The 21,640-nt window shown below is 46.0% G+C and overlaps 1 protein-coding gene across 12 annotated transcripts in view; it reads right to left on the bottom strand.

Moving 5' to 3' along the window:
- Nucleotides 1–21,640, bottom strand: part of CLASP1 (cytoplasmic linker associated protein 1) — a 267,526-nt gene that overhangs the window by 31,235 nt on the left and 214,651 nt on the right. For 11 of the 12 annotated variants that reach the window (XM_079924259.1, XM_079924263.1, XM_079924261.1 and 8 more), the window contains 4 exons: nucleotides 15,714–15,857; nucleotides 15,300–15,406; nucleotides 6,789–6,939; nucleotides 1,238–1,484 (listed from right to left, as the gene is read on the bottom strand). In XM_079924259.1, coding sequence (XP_079780385.1) covers nucleotides 1,238–1,484; nucleotides 6,789–6,939; nucleotides 15,300–15,406; nucleotides 15,714–15,857 — 649 coding nt within the window. Of the gene's footprint in view, nucleotides 1–1,237; nucleotides 1,485–6,788; nucleotides 6,940–11,299; nucleotides 11,417–15,299; nucleotides 15,407–15,713; nucleotides 15,858–19,284; nucleotides 19,375–21,640 lie in introns of all 12 variants that reach the window. The other variant, XM_079924258.1, reaches the window with a different exon arrangement.

The following is a 21,640-nucleotide window of genomic DNA, read 5'->3' as shown; positions in this document are numbered from 1 at the left end:
ACGCCGTGCCAGCTCTATGAGCAAAGAAAGGCAACGGTCCACAACTCCTAGGCAGCGCAAGTCCAAGTCAACCCTCCACCACCAGCCTCCTGCCCAGCAGATGGACGGCTGGGTACAGACCGACCTGCTCCCCACTGGCAAGTAGCAATCAACAGCCAAGGGGTCAGGCTCTCAAGCCCCGAAGCTACTTGTCCTTTCAGACCGTGGAAGGCCTTCTCTTCTGTCTTAGGGTCGCATCACTGCCTGATCCACCGAGAGCGCAGTTTTCTTCCTTTCATGTTCCCCTGGATCCAGCAGCCACTGCTAACATGGCCCTCGCCTCTACGCCTGCGACCACGATGAGCCTGTTTCCCCTGACGGGGCCTTGCACTCTGGGGCCGGGGGCTGTGTCTCGTTTCCCTGCACAGCCAGCCCTGGCAAGCCACAACCTTTGCGACACACAGTAGGCCTTCACTGAATGTTAACTGCTTAGAATTCTGATTTAAGGTCCTAATATAATTCTTCATTCAAAATTGAAAACAACATAAAATAGCAGGCTTGGAAACAAAGTATACATATATAAGATTTTTTAAATTAATTATTAAGTTGAAATAAACCAAAACACATGAACACGCCAGTGAGGTGAAAAGAGAAAAAAATAACTTCCAGATAAAAATACTTCACAGCAATAGGTACTCACTCACTTGTTACTCAGTAATGGACACTGGTCTTAACACAAGTGTCAGAAAAAAACCCAGACCAGTTCTGCTCCATATCAAGTGTGTTATTATACTTGGAGCAGTAACTTCACCTTTCTGGACCTCAGTCTCCTAACCCGTATGATGGGAATGATCCCTGTCTCAGCAGCCAGCACACGCCACGCAGGTGCCCAGGGCAGGTTAGATCCCCTCCCCACCCACAGCAGCGAAGGTGACACAAGCAGCTCGGGAGACCTGGCTCAAATGCTGCTGAGAGAGCAGCGGGAAGCCACCCAACAGGGGTCCGGGCCTCCCGGCCACAGAGCTGGACGGGACAGCGCACACCAGAGGCTGCACCTGGGCGCCCCATTGCCCACGCCCCGCTCTCACCGCCGCCCGGGTCGTGGTTCCTCACAAGGCCTTCCCCATGGATCCTCTGTGTGCCGCCGCGCCCAGGCACACAGACGACTGAGCAGAGCAGGCCCCCAGTCCACCCTTGCGTGCCCGGAGCTGCCCTGGTTGGGGGGTGGGGGGTGGGAGTGGCACCGGGAGAGACAGACCGTCTCGCAGCTGCTCCATGTCATCGTCGAACACAGCCTCCTTCAGGGCCGTCTTGTCGTAGCTGCTGATGGTGTCCGAGTAGGGGTAGGGGCTGTAGTCCCGCGCCCGTGGCCCCGGGAAGGCACGCGGGGGCTGGGTGTTGAGGAGGGAGGTCTTGTTGTCCAGAGCCGTCCGGCCTCCTTCCACTGCGTCGCTGCCGCCCCGGCCCTCGGTGGCGGGGGAGGTGATGCCACCGTCGCGGGACACCTGGGGCACAACACACTGTCAGTTCCTTTTCAGTGCTTGTCTCAAACTTTTCCTTTAAATCTTCACAATTATTAGGCGAGCCAGAGATTTCTCACTTGAAGTCGGGCCACTGACAAAAGGACGGTTGTTAGTGCCTCCATTTGTAAATACCTAGCTCATAAGCTACCTCAGAGGGGACAGAACACGCTGATGTTCTCATCTATTCATTCATTAGTTTACAAGGAATGTCTGTTTTACTTTGCATTTGCTGACTAATTTGACTCATTTTTGACAGATTAGTGACATGAAATTCTGAGGAGCCCTTGAGAAGGCAGTCTGCACACCTGGCACCCCCAGTTCCCCAGGAACCTCAGGTGCCCACAACACCCCAGCCAACTTCCTTCACCACCGACAGGATGGGTTTTCTCACTGACACCCTGACACAACGCCATGGACAAACGCTCCCCCGATGACCCTCTCGAGACCTACAGTGGTCCCACCACCCACGAGTCCCCTGCTATATTCCCCTCAAGTGGTGAAACGTCTCACTATGGAGAACATGACATCCCCAGGCAGATGGCTTTTCCTTTGGGGATTTCTGACTCTCAGAACTGGTCTTTACACTGGTCAAAGAACAGGTCTTTAATATTGTCTGAAAATGTTTTTCCTGATATGTGCTGAGTTTTGTCTTCAACTAGTGAAACCTCTGGGCCCCTGGCCCTTGTGTCATGTTTCTGACCCCCTTCTCTCCCCGAGGTCCTTTCTTCTGTGCACACTGGCCTGTCTGGCTCCCTTTGCAGGGAACAGAGCAAGTGTGGCTGACTGAAGGGGACAGAGCAAAACGGTCACTTCCCTCATCTCAGACGCGTGACTACAGGACAGTGGGGGAACCACTTCCAGGCAGCCAGACCACCCTGGTGAGCCCTGTGGCACCTTTTACTTGTGTTGCTGACAAGGTGCACCGCTGTCACCCACGCTTATGCCTTTGTGCTGTTTTTATTGTAGTTTTATATATGTATGTTAAAAAGTCAATCATGTAATTCATACGCGTATAATCCAGTGACATTAAACATATTCACAATGTGGTGTAACCATTACCACTATGCTATACTTTGGGCAAAACTTTTTCATCTTCCCCAACCGAAACTCTGTACCTATTAAATAACAACTCCCTGCCCCTTCCAGCCCTGGAAACCTCTGTTCTACTTTCTGTCCCTATGAATTTGACTGTTCTAGGGACATCATATAAGTGGAATCACACAGTGTTTGTCTTTCTATGTCTGGCTTATTTCACTTAGCATAATGTTTTCAAGGTCCATTCACGTTGTAACATGTGTCAGTATTACATTCCTTTTTATGGCTGAATAATATTCTATTGCATGTGCACACTACGTTTTGTTTACCCGTTTATTTGTTGATGGACACTCGGGCTGCTTCCACCTTTGGGCTACTGTGCCTAACACCACTCTGAACACTGGTACACAAATATCTGTTCAAGTCCCTTCTTTCATTTCCTTTGGATATACACCTAGTGGAACTGCTGGGATGCGTTTGGTTCTTACACATCCCACCCAGAAGATTTTGTCCTAATATAACTGTTAGGATATAAAAGAATATATAATATGTGTACAGACATGAACAAAATGAGACTTAACAGGGGTTTTCTCTCGGTATAAGATGATTCATGGATGATTTTAATTTTTTTCTCTTTGTAACTCTCTTCTAAAAGTAAAACGTATATGATTAATATAATGAAAAGATTATTTATAAAAGGAGAAAGGGTTTAAAAACTTCAGACATTCAAAAAAGAAAGCTAGGGCTTCCCTGGTGGCGCAGTGGTTAAGAATCCGCCTGCCAATGCAGGGGACGTGGGTTGGAGCCCTGGTCCAGGAAGACCCCACATGCCACGGGGCAACTAAGCCCGTGCGCCACAACTACTGAGCCTGAGCTCTAGAGCCCACAAGCCACAGCTACCGAGCCCACGTGCCACAACTACTGAGCCTGCACTCTAGGGCCCGAGAGCCACAACTACTGAAGCCCTTGTGCCTAGAGCCTGTGCTCCGCAACAAGAGAAGCCACCGCAGTGAGAGGAAGCCCGTGCACCGCAACCAGAAGGAGCCCCCGCTCGCCACAACTAGAGAAAGCCCACGCGCAGCAGCGAAAATCCAATGCAGCCAAAAATAAATAAAATAATTTATTAAAAAAAAGAAAAATAGAAAACTAAACTCCTAATACTAATCACTTTTAACAACAAAATCGTACTTTCTTAACTCGGTATATTATATTACCCCAGTCTTAGTCTGCATGCAGATTTTATAGAGTGGGAATCACAGTGCACAGAACAGCATATATTTTGCTTTCCTTAAAGGATCAGCACGTCCCACGTAAATAAAAACTTTGCAGCCATAATGTTTAATCACACCACTATTTCTTGTGTTTTAGTAAGATTTACTGCCTGACTCCCCTTCTGTGTTTTCCTTAATGTTTTTGTTTCTTGCTATTATAAATAATGCTGAAATAAGCTACTTTGTGTAAATAACGTCTTTCTTCCCTTTTGTCAAGTTTGTTACTCGGCGCAGATTGCCAGAAGTTAGATTTTTGGATAAAGGATATGAAACTTAAAATCGCTTTTGCTGAATATGCCTTTTCACTGAGCTCCAAAAGAGCCGCATCAATTTTCCAGGCCATCAGTACTACACTCGTTCCCGATGTCCCTTCTGGCATCAAGTGCTCTAATTTCTACTTGAAACAAAGAAATGGAACCTCAGAATCTGCCTGTGGGATTTCTGTAACTGCCCGGGAGGCTGGACATGCACGCGTTTGTGTCTGTCTCTGCCTGTGTGACCCACCCTCCCCCTGGATGTGACCTGCGCCCTGACGGACTCTGTCTGACCAGACTGGGCCCGCTGGTCAAGCTTGAGCAGAGAGATGCGGGTGCCTGACTCTTCCACACTTAGTGCACTTTTATAGCGGCTTCTTAGCTAACATTTGGTGACGAGTGGCGAAGATGCTGACTTTGGACTTCCTCAACTCTTCCTTTTCCCCTCCCCGCCCCTCTGAGCCGAGACCCGTCAGCGCCCCGTCTGCCACCCCCTGCCAGTCCCGCAGCCCCTCCTGGCCCCCCGCTTCCCCATCCTGGTACGGGCCTGCTCTCTCCACCTTCCCCCCACTCCTTTCAACATCTGGCATGGTGTTTTTTCATACTTTGAAAAGTTGGAAACAACTTAAACGTTCCCAAATAGGGCACCGAGGACATCCTTACGCTGAACTATCATCCAGCCACAAGAAGGCACATGAAAGATGACACCACACAGGAGGCACCCTATGAAGTCAGCTTTACCTTAAAGAACACACTCCATACACCCCTGCACACACAGACATGTACAGGTACACCTAAGGGGATAGAAAGATGCACACCCAAGTGTTAATGGTGGCTCTCTCTAAAGGTGTTTTTTCTTCCTTCTTTTCTTTACATGCTGGCTATACACCTCCGTCATCCAGCTTCTCCTGGGGCCTCTGCTGTTCCTGGCAGGACTTCTGTTTCCCTGATCAGAACCACACCCGACCCCAAGTTCCTCGCATGCACTTCAGAAGCCTTTCCCGTCTCCTCAGCACAAGCGCTGCCCGTGGACAGCAGAGCTGCCAGCGTGGACACCCTCCAAGTCCTGCTCCCACAGGCCCACTCCTCTCCTTCCTGGCTAAGGCCAACCCGCTCCCCCAGGGCCCCCGTCTCGCCACCTCCCCACGTCCTTAAGGACCCGTGTCCATGAATCGTCCACTGCCCCCACTGCAGAGCCAACACCTTTCTCGCCACACGGGCCAGGTCTCTCCCACTGCACACCCGCCGTCGGCCCCTCCTCGCTCCAGCCTGTGCTCGAGTCGGCCCTCGGCCCACTGTGACCTCGTGTCCACTCCCAGCTCTGCTCTCAGCTCTGCTCACAACACCCAATGGACTCCCGGAGAAACTAACCCTGGAAACTGCAGACTGTGATTAGGTCTAAAAACTATTTAAGAAAAAGAAGATGGAAGTCCAGACGGGGGCCCAATCTCAAAGAAAAGGTCTTGGCCCTACATCCAAACACCGGTGAGTAACTGTGTGTGGTTTAAATATTCTAGATTAAAATAGACTATTTAATGCAGACAGTAAAAAAAAGATCCAGTGGAGCCCTTTCAGTCCACGTCTGACTCGAGACCCCTTTGGCTGGAACATCCTTCCCGAAAGCCCCCCTCGAATTCCAGGACGCCACATTCTCCTCTGCTCTCCTTCTTGAGCCCGCTTCTTCTGTCTTTCCCTTCGTGGTGATGCTCCTGAGGATTCGGCCCTTACCCTCCTCCACTTGGCTGATTTCACTTACTTTTCTTTAGTTACCATCAAGCATCTAGTCAGTGTCCCTCAAACCTCCACCTGCAGCCCAAATCGCCAGCCTCAACTCCAGGCTGCGCACCCGAAGGCCCATGGCTGCGTCTGCTTGGATGTCTCACTGCGCTCCACAGGGGTCCACACCGCCTCTTCTCCCCGTGACATCACCTCACTGCGGTGCAGCAGCACTTCCTCAACAGTCCCTGCCGGACTCTCCGGCTCTCCCGCTTCTGCTCACGCGCTACACGACCCAGCTCCCTCCTGGGTCACTCCCCATCGCAGAGTGACAGCGACCCTCCTCAGACGTGCGTGGGACCATGGCTCTTCCCTGGCTAAAAATCCTTCAGATTCTTCAGGGACCCCAGAGTAGTCTGGACGATGCCTGTGCACCCCCTGGTGTGAGGGCCCTTCTCTTCCCAGGGCCTCCCCAACACCAGGGCACGCCCACCCTCTCCCTCCCCCCGTGCCCACTCCCATCCCTCTGCCTTCTCACAGGCCCCTCTCAGACGACAACCTCCTACTTGACCCGACAAGTGCCTCGTGACCTCGTGGCCTCCGTGCTCAGAGGGTGACATCGTCTCCTCTGCAGATCTGTCCTGCGCCACTCTGCCCCTCTGCAGGAGGCTGCAGCTCACGGAGAGCCACGCTGGCGTCGGGCGCAGGCTCACTGTTCTTATCATATCAGAGGAACAAAAACGTGTCCAGGATAAACGAAAGCCAGCTGAGAAAAAGGGCATTTAACATTCTTCACCAAGATAGCTGAGGGCTGCTGCAATTTCGTAAAGTTGCCTTGGGCCTCTTAAAATCATACCATTCTAACTACGAGATAAAAATAATGTTGGAGTTCAGTAATCCCCGCGGTCAGCGTTCAGGAGTATCCCTTAAGGGACACACAGCTCTCTACCGGCCTGGGTGGTGACCGCCCCCTCACTGATGAATGGCCCTGTTAGCCTGCGGGTACTCACGACATCACAGTCCTTCCTGCCGTCTCTTTTAATGGGCTCATTCAGATCCTCCTGGCTTCGAAAACTAAACTTTTCGATGGCTTCTGTCACTCCACGCAAAGAACTATAGATTTCTTCAGAGTTCAGGTTCTCGGTATCATAGTCCAGCATGCTAAAGAGCAAAAATATTTCATTTCTTAAATTAAGGCACATGCATAAAATTGAGGTATGGGTAAAAATGACTTCTAATCATTTACGGAGTAAGACATAATTATAGTTTCTTTAGGTGATTTGGAATGATAAGGAAGACATCTTTTGTTAAGAGTACCACCACTGGACAATTGAATCATACAGCTTCCTTGTCAGATCTGGTCCCAAACACATGACATCAGCACTCAATAAGAGCCAGTGGGAAACAAGAACCACGAGAATGCAGGAACTCAAAGAGTGACAACTGGTGACGATGCACGAGGTTAATGGACGTGGAAAAATAACTTTCGTATCTTGAAGATGGAAAAAAGCAGTTTGGTTGTTACTGGTCTCAAATGTACAAATAAATGAAAAGAAAGCTAGTTATTACACACAAATTTTAAAGGAGCAAAGTGCATGACCTCAGAAAGCTGGGTTATGCTCACCAGTATCAGAAACCTATGAAATAAAACCCCAGAGTAGAAAATGCCTCGAAGTCAGATCCACCAACGGACTCCTGAAAGCCTCTCAGGCCATCTAATCCAGGAATTGGCTTGAATAACCAAATTCTTCTAGACGCGGATAGTGGGAGTTTTACAGTGAAAGCAGATCTTATAAAGATGAGTCACACTTCCAGATGAATATCTAAAAGCACTCCAAAAAGCAAGAGATATTTGTCCCTTACAGAAAAGTGACGTCAACTGTCGTCCTTTCAGACATTTAGCATACACAGCAAAACACAAAGGAAAGCAAAAATCCTCAACAGCCTTCTGGCGTAATGCAGTGTATCAACAAGTGACCTTTAGATGTTTGAAAAGTACGCTGAAACAGACAGAAGATCCTAAGAACAAAAACCATTACCTTCCCTCAAAAAGAATAAACCGTCACTTGCTCCAAGAAAGTATTCAAGAAAAAAATCGGATGAGTCGGTCTGATTTTATCTCCAGACAGTCCTGAGCTATGCTGAGAACTGCCAAGGACATTAAAAGAATCCTTGGCTGTATATAAGTAAGCATTCAACAACATTCACCCTTAAGGACTAAAGAAGACCGATCTTTCTCTTCTTCCAAAGAGAAATAACTGAAACCAGTCACCCACTGGTGGGAACCCCGGCTAAGGGCAACCCAGCCAGGCCTGTGCATTCTGTTGAGAGGAAACTTCCCTGTAACTTAAAAACAAAAAATGTTTACCAACCTCCCCCTCAACACACACACTTTTTTTTTTTTTTTAAAGGTTTGGGCAGATGAACAAGACAAGATTTGAACAGCGCTCACTTGGAGTAGCCAGACCTCTACTGGCTGGAGGCTGTAACGACCCGAGTGTTTTCTAAGGCCGGATGGGTCCTGCCAGAGTACAAGATCTGAATTCATTCACCCTGCGAGATGAATTCACTCTCCTGTTGCAAACCTGGCCCAGGTAGAACCCATTCTTCTCTTCTGATGAATGAAAGAACACAGACACCTCAACTGCACTTGGAGAGCTCACAAAAACACACGCCAACTCAAAGACTGGCTCTGGCCATCAAACAAAAAGCAATGTGAGCTTCAACACGTTTACAGCTAAGACTCCGTGTATACGCTGGCAGGAAGCAGAATCAAAAAACCTGAACAGAATTCAAGATTTCAACCCCTTCTAAGTTCATAACATTATCTAATACTCCTTTGGCATGAAGAAAGCGTGACTGGGGAGCACTGGGGCCCCCTGACCGCTCCCCTCCCCGGCCCCTTCTAGAACAGCACAGCACCAGCTTATGTGTGAGCAAAGGCATTTATACATCTGGCCAGTACACCGTTTTTCATAAATAAAGGTTGAATGTGACTTAAACAAAAAATATGTACACGAGATGTAAAAAGATGCCTGAAAATACTATTAATCACAACAACCAAAAAGAGTAACATAGCCCATGCAAAAGGGAAAAAACCAAAACAAAACAGGAAGGATGGAGGGATGGACAGGAGGAAGTCTGGGGGACGTTCAGCTTTTAAGGGATGTCACAATATTATTCTCCATGTCGCTTCAGAAGATGTTAGGTTTCATGTAGTTCATCCCATTATTCCTACCCTGAACTTTCTTAAAATACCTCATTTCGGTTCACATAACTTTAGCATGAGAGCAGCCTCTCTTTAAAATAGGAAAATAAAGGATTCTGCCAGTTAATGTTCCTCCTTCTTACGTTCAATTAATAAACCAACTCAGACTTCCAATTTAGGAGAACGTGCGCACGGCCAGGCACAATCTATTGGGGACACTTCTTTTAGACTCACTAGCTTGAGCTTTGAAGCATCTCCTTGGTATGAAGTGGAAACTGTGAGCTCCAGGTGACAGAGAGCATTATTTTCCTCTAAAGGGAAGCAGACAGTGTTGCTTTCCTTGCCATTTCACGTTCTGGCGTTTGCGTTTTTTCCAGTCAATACCCGTGAGCCCATATTTCATAGGGAAAAAGGGACACTCCCGTGGATGCCGTCATCAGGGAATCACAGGTGATGTGGTCCCGACAAGCAATACCCACAAGGGAACAGCAAGGGGGAGGCAGCAGCTCTGCTTAGAAGAGACCTGGTTGGGTGAACCCCAATCTGCCACCCGCCCTCACATTCTGTCTTGTTTTAGCTCGGAGGTATAATCCCTTAGGTTAAAGGCCAGGTCCTAGGAGTCTGTAAACACTGTGATTAGACTCCAGAAAGGTTTCCATAGGGTTCTTTAGATTAGGAAGAGTTGCTCAATCGGTCAATACTCACTGACCTGAGGTCAGGCCAGGGCACCCAATACCGGGGCAGAAGGCGGCTCTGGCCTCACCCTGCAGAAAGGCTGCACAGCGCAGGCGGGGAGATGCGTGAGGTCAGGTCACCAAGGAAAGAAAAGCCGGAGACAGGAAGTGTGCCTTCTGAGAGCGTCTTCTTTGTCATTTTGTAGGGAAAAGATACTAGGTATGGAATGAGGATAATTGTTCCTTCTCATGAATCGATAGGGTTTTGGCGAAGAGCAAAGAGAAAAGATACAGATTTCCTCTTAGTTTTATGTAACCGATAGGTTCTCTAAGTGTAAAGGTCTCTGGGTCCACTCTCTCTCCCTCCGACAGTTAACAGGAGTTGTAGTTGTTTGTGAAGCGCTGGCTGTAGCATTGTACACACGTGTAAAAGGTGACTCTGGGAACAGAGGTCCTCTGGAGGGTGGTCTCAGTGGCCGGATGGGAAGACTGGCTGGGGGTGAAGCTCGGTGCCCAGTAAGGCACACGGGTCAGTGTACTGGGAGACGGTCAATCAACCGGTCTGATACGTTGAGGCACGACTAACCTTTCAGACAAATGCAGTGGCACGCGTTACTAACACTGAGGACGCAGCCGTGTCACCGTCGACGTGCCCGTGCCCCAACCTGCATCTGGACAGTCACCGCAGGCGTCTCTGCACGCTTTAGAAGCTACTTTCAGGACTGGGAGAGTTTCCGAAGGAAGATGCTGTTAAAACACTTAGCTGCCTTGTTCACTACATACAGTCTCACTGTGTCGAGGACATAAAGTAAGAATGTAAATCTTCTGTGCAAAAGCTATCTCTGAGGCATTCAAAAGTAACAGACTTCTTTTTTTTGTTTTGTCTTTACCCTTGTCCTATCACAGAGGGTTCTAAGTCATCTCACACAGCAGAGGCAGCTGGACTGCTCCGTCCTCTGCTCATGTAATCACAGGGCTCCAGGGAAGGGATCCTCTGATCTTTGGACGTTTATAAAAAGCACCTAAGAGACCCTCAAACACGAACCCGTAGGAGCCCATGGAGCCTCCTTTGTAAAGCACTGTCGCATTCGGCCGGAAGCCTGTGGGGACCCCACGGCTCTCCCGCCCGGTGCTGGGCCCCCTTTATGGGATGTCACGGGGAGGGCACCTCTCGGGGCTGCCTTTCTGGATCTGAGTCCTCAGACTATCGGCACATGCGGGACATCAGGACGGGACATCAGGAAGGACACTGGCCCACACCACTGACAGCAGGACCGAGGACCTCAGGTTCGGGAGGAAGCAGCCCTGTGCGGTCGAGCAGAAGGCTGGGGACACCGCGCCCGGTCGCGGCCCTGACGGCATGCGTCGCCCGAGCCCCTTCCAGGGCCCGAGCGCTGCAACCACAGATGTCGGTGGATGTGGCCAGTTGATGCAATGGTCCCCTCTCCTGGGGGCACCGTAGGAGCGTCCTCGAGAGGTCTGGCCGAGGCCACGCCCCTGGCTCACACTTCTCACCAAGGCTCTAGCCCCGCTGGTCTCAGCCGGAGGCGGCGGAGAGGCTTCCCCAGAGACCTGAGGCGACGTTGGAAGTGCAATAATATTGTGACACCTCAGAGAAGTGGAACAGGTAGCTCATTACCTGGGAGAGTAAGGGCGCCTGAGAGTCTTGTGGGAGGGAGCGGTGGGGATGGAGCTAGGCTGAGGAAAGGGAGCTGGCTGCTTCGACCACCCATCGGCACTGCAACCCCACAACCGACTGTGGTGATCAGAAGACGAGAGTCAGAGAAAGAGACAAGACAGGCAAGGGCGGCACTATACTCTGTGTCCTAGAGCCCCTCTCCCTGACAAAGCTCTACCCAGAGTCATGCTGCACCATCCGGGGGCAAGAACCAGTTCTGAGTCCTGCATTTATGTTTTTAAATCACATGAGATTCCAACTACAGGACTGTGTGTGTTGTAAAGGAAATTACAAGCACTTACATGCAAAAAACACAGATGTACTTGCAGATAATGCAATCAGTTATTTCAGAAAGAACCAAAGAAGGATTCATGGGCCTTAATTCAAATGGGACCAAAGGGACGAGAGCAGGAAGCCTCAGGGAAGGTGCCACCCGGCCAGATCACTCAGGCAGGGGACAACGCGTCCCCCCACCAGGACGACCCTCAGATGGGTATTTCCTTCTGTGAAAACAACAGCACCACTGGGGGGGCGGGGGGCGGGCCATGGCCCACAGGCTGGCTCCGAGAGGGGGCAATGCTCACGTGACCTGATATGAGGACTAAAGTGCGCCTGAGAACACAGGCTCTCCTGACCTGGCAGGTGTCCCTAAGTGACCTGGGTGTGCAAAGGCCCCGCCAGAGTTCTAACAACTGTTGCAGTTCAACAGACCCAGAGACACGGGACGGGCGTGAACTGAGCTGACCGCAAATGGGACACCAGGCCAAGGGGTCCACAGGACCAGGGTCCCTACGGAGCAGCGCGCCTGCCCCGGCAGTCATGGCGGTTCTGAGAGCAGTGGTCCAGAGCTGGTCTTCACCTGAGGACAGCGAAGGCCCCATTTTATAAGGAATACAAGGTGTGGAGGGGAGCAGTCACCGTGGCACAGAAGGGCCAAAGGCCTCCTCTAGGCCACACACTGAGTCAGCGGCACAAGAGGACACGGGAGACCCCCTCAACTGGGGCCCTGCCAGTAGGGGGAGGACCAAGAGGATGCGCCAGCACCTCCCTGTGGGAGGGGGTCTCCAGCTTGATCCCCACCTTGAGTCTGTGCACACGCTTGATCGTCTGACGGGATGAGTGTAAAATCCACCTAAAATTGCCTTTTGTTGTTGGGTTACCAGAGGTTATCTGCTGAGCGCTCCACGGCATGTTTGTCAAGAATGCACAGCAGACCAGAGTGAGGACGGCCACGTGCTTTTCCTATCTTAAAGGGAACGGACTGCACGTAGTTGCTGAAGCCCCTTGCAACTCTGTTTTTCAATTAGCATCGATCACACTCGGTAAGATGAGCTGAAAGGTAAATGTGTGTTTAATGATGGAACACTCCAGGCCATTCGTCTTCTCCCCGAAGACTTGGAGCATCTGTTTGCTCGCTGGGAATAAGCAGGACTCCTCTCTCCCACAGAAATGATGACTGATGGATGGAACTTCCACAGAAGTCTAACTTGTTTGCTCTACGGCTTCTCTAATGTTACTGGGTGGATAAAAATGAATTCCTCACTAGCGATTTTTTTTTAAACTATCAAATTAAATGTGTTCATCATGTTAGAGTATTTTCTTATTCCCAGCATAATCTGAGTGTAGAATTTTTGGACTAAAAAAAAAGTAACTAGTTTATTTTGATACTCAAAGTTAGATTAAAAACAAACAACTCAGTAGGACAAAAGCTAACATCCAATGGGAAAGATAAAATAGCGGGTCATAGAAAATAAATGTTTCAAGAGCACTGCTCAGAAAAATAGCTGAGATTATATCCTGTAGAATTGGTCTATCCCTACTTAGAATGTGGTAACCCAGTACATTCTCCTCTTTAGTGCAAGAGTTCATTCCTTTCATAAATTTCCTGGTAGAACGTATGTAGCCCATTTGAATATTTCCCGTGATATGATGACATCGGGGCAGCTTTTCCCACTTCTGGACAGTTCTGGTTGTGAGAAAAATTATTTCTCCTGCTGAATTCAAGTTGGCTAAGGCCATTCTGGCTACTTATGCACTGACTGAAGGCATATTGTGTTTAAAAAGAAAGAAAGAAATTACACAACTAAATAATCCCTTTAAGAAGAATTGCTTGATAAGAAAATATTTAGGTCACACTTGGACTTTTTAAGATTGAAAATAAGTCTCCCCATTTCTTCCACTCACCTGTAACCCTAACAGTAAACATTTAGGCCAGGCTAGTTAAGAATGAATATGGTGACGTGGAAAACTAAATTAGAATTTTTAAATAATTTGGACATCCATGAAGCTTAATACCTAGCCAAGTCTTAGCTCTGCTGGATTACGCTAGCAGCTCCCACCAATCCTTTACTTAGACCATGAGCACATATAACAAAATACTTCATTTGAATTTTACCTTTTGTTTATTACCTAAAGAATGTGCCACCCTATTAATGAAATAACTAAAAAATAAGAAGTATGAACTGTGTGTTATGGAGGAAAAGATTTCCCAGTGTTGCAGAAGTACCATTTCTAAACAAAGGCAACAATTTACAGAGAAGACAACTTCTCCATAAAATTCTCTCCTACCGAGGAGGAGAACTCCATGATTTTACTGCCAACACTGGGGTCACTTAAGACAAACCGTTTGTTTTGATACAGATGGTAACATTTAAAAAACAAGTGCGCTGAGCCACAGACACACTTGGGGAAAGTCAGACATGTTTCCATTAGTTTCTGGTCTCAAGCGTCTAATTATACCAGCCTGCTGAAACCATGACCACACAGACCAAATCTGGAAACATAACGCTATGCTTCATTCTACCTACGTACAGTACCAGGGGACCTTAGGAGGATGAAACATAAAGCAATATAAACACTAGGATACTCTAAGTATACAAAATATTTCATTTCTCCAAGAGAAAAACACAAATTTGACATTTTCCAAAATATTTATATGATAACTTGAGAAACTGAAGACAACTTCAGTGGTAAGGATGGAGGAGTTTGGAAGAGTCTTGAGCATTAAAAAAATCTAAATTTGAAGGCACTTACATTTTGCTATCTTCCAGCTGAAGAGGTAACTCTTAAAAGGGTATGGCACACGGCATACTTGTGACATTTTCCTCCAATTTTAAGATCGTGGTGTCAGCAACCCTTAAGACACAGCCTCCTGATTCTTGTTAGTGATCTCAAAGCCCTGCATTTCTTGAAGCCAAACACACATGCATGACCCCTGCAGGTCCAGCCTCTGGCTCCTTCCTAAAAGCTGTGGCCTATAGGGTCACCACTCTGAGTGGGGCCATGAGAAACTCCAACACCTGCCAGCGGGTCATGAAAGCCGCCGTGCAGGGACTTCTAAGGGCTCTGGCCAGATGGGAAATGTTATCCAAAGATCTCAAGGCAAACTCTCTTCTCCTTCTAAGTCACTGCCCCAGACTCTGTTAGGCCAATGTTCACATGGTCCCAACAGGAGTCTGAAAATGCTGATCCAGTTTTAGTTCTCAGGTTCTCAATCCCTTCTCAGAGCAGCATTCGCCTTCAAACGTGAGTCCAGAATGGCCACTTGGGTGGAAACTACCCCAGACTACGTGTGGACTGATTATAAAGGGTTTAGTTAGACGATCAAATACCCGTAGGTGCTCCTATCGCTGACAGAGTAGGTGATGAGTTCCTAAATGCTTTCTACATGAAACAGGGCTCTAAACATAACTTTCAGTTTTAAAATCTTTAAGGTACTAGAAGAAAGCATTTAGAGCTAGAAGAACCTCAGAGACCATTCAGCAGAAACCGCTCATTTCACCATAGAAGCTAACCACTTTGCCCCAAGTGACACGGTTAAGATTTGTGTGAGGGCTATAGGAGCCGTGGGCTCCTGGTACCCATACACTTTCTGGTATTAAGCTTGGTCTAAAAACCTAGAAGGAACCTAGACAGTCATCGGGGTGCCTTAGTGTCTTCACTTCTGTTGAAATGGCATTACCTTGGAGACAGGCCCCCATGGGAGCAGTTGGTAGGGGAGGTCAGGGGGCTGGTCCGGCTGCTGGGATGTCGAGAGGGAGTCCGGCCAATGGTGTTGCTCGGAGAGCCCTGGGGGAAGGCAGAAGAGCTCCATCACGCGAGGGATAAATACAGGACACGGTTCCGCTTGCCCCTCGGCCCTTGAACCCCCGTGCAAATAAATGGGCAGATTCTGCATAATCAGGGTGATTTTTTCCAGAATCATAAGGTCAATTTTAAGTGCATACAAACCCAAAATGGATAACTGTCCTGCAGGCATTCCCAAAGCTGAGTGACTGCTGTCAGCTGGAGCAGACAGAGTGGCAGACACAACTGAGCATCTGCTCTACACGGGGACGGGTAAGTGGAGGCCACCAACCGTGACCCAAGCGCTCACCACACTGGTGTTACTGGAGTTCTTGAGGTGGTTATGCAGGAGTTTGGTGGCACCATCCTGGAATGTTTTTGGCAAGGCACCAAGTAACATGGTAAATTCAGGAGTGTTCAATTCAAACAGAGAGATGAGCACAATCTGTGCTGCCTAGAAACGGAAGAGATGGTTAATTTACGTCACGTACAATGGCCTGTCTTGGTCAAAATGCTCGTTAAAGTTGTTTTACTTTATTTTATTTATTTATTTACTTTGGCCGCACCACGCGACTCGCGGGACCTTAGCTCCCTGACCAGGGATTGAACCCGGGCCCCCAGCAGTGAAGGCACAGAGTCCTAACCACTGGACCACCAGGGAACTCCCAAAATTGTTTTCAAAAGAAATCTGTTTTGTATGAGTAGAATAAATAATAAGAGGACATCTGTGTCATAAAAAAAACAAACAGCACCTAGAGAAAATACCATCATCAACTATAAACAGCCAAACTTCAATATGGGAAATCAGCCCTGGTTTCACTGAACACCCTGGCCTTGGATTTTACAACAGCACATTAACAATAAATTCCTGAAACTTTTTTCCTCTGCTGCCCAACACTAGGGACAAAGCTGGTGAGTACATCAATGAAACAATCAAAACATTTGAAAAGGCTTAAGATTGTCCATTCTAGTAAGTCAGAACCGGACAAGGCTCCTAGCACACCCTGGAAAGAACAAGTTTCTGAACAAGCTACCACTGTGTTATCTTGAAAAACCACTTTTCCTAGCGACTAAGAAACGTTAGAAATAGAGTTCAAATACATCTGAAAAACTCCTACTTTTACATCTATGAATTGAGGACAGAGACAGTCTTTGGGAAGCAAACTAGATTTACATGGTACGAATTAAAAAGTTATTACTCTTCTGCCTTTTGGAAAATGTTCTACTTTTCTTTATTAGAGACAACATATGCTCGTAGTGGCTATAGCAGCAGAGTGGGGAAGAGCAAGCAGCTAGAACACCAGCAGTGAGACCCAGGCTTCCCCGGAAAGCTACATGCCTGCTATGGTGCTCGAGCTTCGAAAACAGTGCCCTCGGAGTTAGTTACAAGGGTTTTGATTTAGAAGAACTATTCCAAAAGAAAATTTTAGTTAGTACTAACAGGCATTTCTTACAAATTTCTAAGAGTCAAAAGAAAGGAAAACATATTATGAAAATCTTTCGACTAGAAGCAAACGTTTATTTTTCCAAAGACTGTAATATTTAGGATTGCAGTAATTATCCTAAATTTTTTTCCACTATATAGAATATTACATAGAAACATGTTTGCTGAGAAATTTTTTGGAAATAAACACCCACAAAAAATCCCACTTCAATGCTTTTATAATGTTAAAATTAATTCTAGGTCCAGTTAATATGAAATTACTATTTTGTACCTGCAGAAGGAAAAAAAACAAATCCAAAGACCCAAATGTACTTAACCAAAATGAAAACTTAATTACAAATTTTGAAAGATCAGTAGAATAACATATTTTACACAATAAAAAATTATCTTTCATAATGTCATAAGCATTTATTAAGCACAGCATTGGGCAAAAGGATCTTACTTTTACGCTTGACTTCCAAATATGGTCATTAATAGCCTCTCTAACCAAATTAAATCATAAGGGCCAGTGTGCTTTCACAAGACAGGCAAAACACATTATTATTGATTGTACTAAAACACACATTTCTACATGTCATTATTGGGACAGTTTTAACAAATCGTTATCTGAAGAAATCTATTTCACCATCAGTTTAACACACTGTTAATATGATTTGTATAAAAGCAAATTCCCCAAATCATGCAAAGTAACCTGTGCATTAAAAAAAATTTTATTAGATGTTGGAAAAAAATGCATGCAGAAAACACTGCACTTCAAAGAGAAGCAAAGAAGCAGACTTGAGTTTTGGCCAAGGGAAAAAAAAATCAGCATCACCAATTTAATAAGAAAGTTGAAAATGCTGAAAATGGCATTAGAAAACTATTAAATGTATTATCACATTTTTGAATAGCATGTTTTTATGTGAAATGTGCCACTGTCTTTAGACCTAATTTCTTCCCAGAATGACAAGATACCTGATACTAAAAATTTACTTGGGGTTTTCCATGAAGCAAATTATAAAACTGGTAGGATCTTTTAAGAACAAGAGGGCTGCAAGGTGACAGGCCTAGAGACTGTGCTAATTCGTGGCTACTTAACATTAGTGACTTTTCGTCATATGGGAAAAGAAAGCGCAGCAGACTTCAACTTCTACCCACTGAAGAACCTTCTCTCAATAACCCTAAAGTTGAATTTTGATAAGAAATCAAATAGAAAGACAGGGATTTCTGAAAATAACTCGTTGGACAGATGGTATGTGTGTGACTTACGCATATAAGTGAATATAATTTGTTTTTGCATTTTCCAAAATATAAAATGTAAATGATTTTATTAGTTTTCAAAAGTAACCCTTTGGCCTAAAGCTGTTTTCAAAGTAAAATCTTTTTCTGAAACCCAAGCTCCAGAAATGGATGGAAAGTATCATTTAAGTATATTATTTTTAAAAGATTTCACATCAAAGTTTTAAAAGGAATGAGACTGTTATGATCCTGAAACATTTTATCTACAACTCTCTGTATCAGTGAGGAGTCTGAATACCAGAATGTCCAGGCAAGGATGACAACTGGGTTATATTTATCGTTACCATCAATATGCTCTCACTGCAGGAATAATTCCAAATATGGGCATGGGCTGGAGAGATTCATTTTAAAAAGCCTGGGGCAGAGCTCGTGTTCAATAATGAGCCCAAAACCAGAGGGTGTCGCTGACCCAACTTGGAGCTCCTGCCCCACGTGAGGAAGGGCCATTGAAAAGCCAGACCAAACCAAAACCTCTGCTGCTGACGTTTTCTAACGGGCAACTCTGGGGCGACATACTTTAACGACCAAGTGGCGACCTAAAAGGAAATGACTCCCACTTGTGCCCCTACAGTAGAACTTGGGGGATGAGGGTAAAAGGGCCTTCAAATCTCACTGCTAGTGTCTGAAAAGAACCTGCAGGCTATCGATGGCCTTGAATGCCATGTGCCTCACAGCAGAAAAGGATTCTTCCAGACAGGAGATCAATAAAACTTTGACAAATGTTTCAGTGTCAGTATTAATTATGGAGAACTTAAAATTTGGGGAGAGGATTTTTTCAATTTATTAAACAAATATTACTGCTCCCTTCAGACTGTGATTAAAATTGCTTTAGAAAAACCACCAAAGAGAAGGTATTTCAAAACCTTCGGACATTTTAAATTTAGTATCTCTCCATTGCTATTTTGTTAAAATACGGTAGAAGCCTGTCTGCAACGTGGCTATTTCTTTGGGAAGGCAGTTAATCATAAAACATACCAAAACACAACATTTACACAGGTGCACGCACGCACGCGCACGCACGCTCTGGCTCACGTAGTATTATGTTAATTTTAGGGTTCTTCAAAATCTTCTGTGTCTTCACAAGGGTAATCAGGATTAACAATCTCAATGCAAACACTGAAGTGTCTTTTTGCAAGTTAGCACACAGTTTTAAATCTACCTGTTTACAATTTTCTTCCAAGTTTCCTTCTCCAGGCCCAGAGCAGGTGGAGGCTGACCTAGTGGGGAAATCCTCACCTATTCGACTACGCTGAAGCGGGGACGGACAAACAGGAAAGGGGTAGGGTTTAATCAGAGACAAGAAGCACGCGCTCAAAACCATGGTTATTGGTAAGCTGTACAGGTATTTGGCTTCTTTTCTAAAGTCATATATATATAGAGAGATTATACAATCTAAAAGTCTGTGAATAATAACGGAACAGTAACAGTATCCTTAAGAATAATAACAGGAACTGCCAGTGTTAAACCACCATCATTGGCTAAGTCCTTCCTAATCATCACAACGCCTCCTGGAAGTAACAGTGTTCTTGCAAACAGATCAAAATGAGACTTGAGCGAGGCAGTCATATTCAGCTGAGGTTCAAATCTTATTTGATGGTAAAACTCTGAGCTTTTAGATTAGGACACGCTGCCTATGTATAATCAGAGATCTAAAATTTTTTTCAAATAGAAATGTCGACTTTTGAAGGCTATTTATATATACTTTTCCTGCTCCAGGCAACAGCACCTTTATAATCTCTAATTTTCTTTGCCATGCCTTTACTTCCCGCCTTTCTCAAAACAACATTTGGGGGCTAATAAATCTGTTAGTTCACTTGACAAAGCAGGTGCTCAATGTCAGAGAATCACGTATGATAAGGGAAACATACAGGGATTCTGAACCCTAAAATATAAACATACCATTAAAATTTCTATTGTCATTACCGCATTCCCTTTGCCTGATGGGAAAAAAAAATCTTCCTAACGCTGGAAGAAATTTGGACCAGCAGCAAAACCAAAGCAACCCTCAAGCAGTAATAGCTGAAGCTACAACAACAAACAGAGTAGTATCTATCTAGGTTTTTATATGCTTTATTGCAGTTGGTCCTCCCAACAGTGCCTAAAGCAAATATCATGATTCCCATTTCATGGATAATAAACAAGGATTCAGAGGTTAAACTACTTGTTCACACCGCTAAAAAGTAGCAGAGGCAGAAGTCAACAGAGGTCAACTCTAGAATACACTGTATTATCCTAATACGGACACAGTGCATTAAGAAAGGTCTAGTGATTTCTCCAGAGAAGATATACAGGCTGCCAACAAACACATGAGAGGATGCTCAACATCACTAATCATTAGAGAAACGCAAATCAACACTACAATGAGGTATCACCTCACACCAGTCAGAATGGCCATCATCAAACAGTCTACAAACAATAAATGCTGGAGAGGGTGTGGAGAAAAGGGAACCCTCTTGCACTCTTGGTGGGAATGTAAACTGATACAGTCACTATGGAGAACAGTCTGGAGGTTCCTTAAAAAACTAAAAATAGAACTACCATATGACCCAGCAATCCCACTACAGGGCATATACCTGAGAAAACCATAATTCAAGAAGAGTCAAGTACCACAACGTTCACTGCAGCTCTATTTTCAATACCCAGGACATGGAAGCAACCTAAGTGTCCATCAACAGATGAATGGATAAAGAAGATGTGGCACGTGTATACAATGGACTATTACTCAGCCATAAAAAGAAACGAAACTGAGTTATTTGTAGTGAGGTGGATGGACCTAGAGTCTGTCATACAGAGTGAAGTAAGTCAGAAAGAGAAAAACAAATACCATATGCTAACACACATATATGGAATCTAAAAAAAAAAGATTCTGAAGAACCTAAGGGCAGGACAGGAATAAAGACGCAGACGTAGAGAATGGACTTGAGGACATGGGGAGGGGGAAGAGTAAGCCGGGATGAAGTGAGAGAGCAGGACGGACATATATACACTACCAAACGTAAAATAGATAGCTAGTGGGAAGCAGCCGCATAGCACAGGGAGATCAGCTCAGTGCTTTGTGACCACCTAGAAGGGTGGGATAGGGAGGGTGGGAGGGAGACGCAAGAGGGAGGGGATATGGGGGTATATGTATATGTATAGCTGATTTACTTTGTTATACAGCAGAAACTAACACACCACTGTAAAGCAATTATACTCCAATAAAGATGTTAAAAAAAGAAAAAAGTAAGGTCCAGCGTATGTCTGTGTAGTTTGGTCAACACAACTCTCAGGACTCCCATACTTAAAAAATGGAAAAGGTTACTCTGGGAATAAAGCAGGCCAGTTAAAGCTGGGTGGGGCTTTTCCATCCATCCCAGTCAGTCCCAGCCAGGCAAGCGCGCCTCCTGACGACTGGGTCGTGTTTTGGTTTAGGTTGTGTTTCCTCCCTCCTCAACATCTTAAATATTCAAACACCCGACTCCCTCTGAGAGGAAACACCCCAGAACACTGACATAAAAAGAAAAACAAAATATCAA

The sequence above is a fragment of the Stenella coeruleoalba genome, assembly GCF_951394435.1.
Source record: "Stenella coeruleoalba genome assembly, chromosome: 6".
Taxonomy (NCBI): Eukaryota; Metazoa; Chordata; class Mammalia; order Artiodactyla; family Delphinidae; genus Stenella; species Stenella coeruleoalba.
The sequence above is the reverse complement of the archived record's forward strand: the minus strand, read 5'-3'. Positions and strand labels throughout refer to the sequence as shown.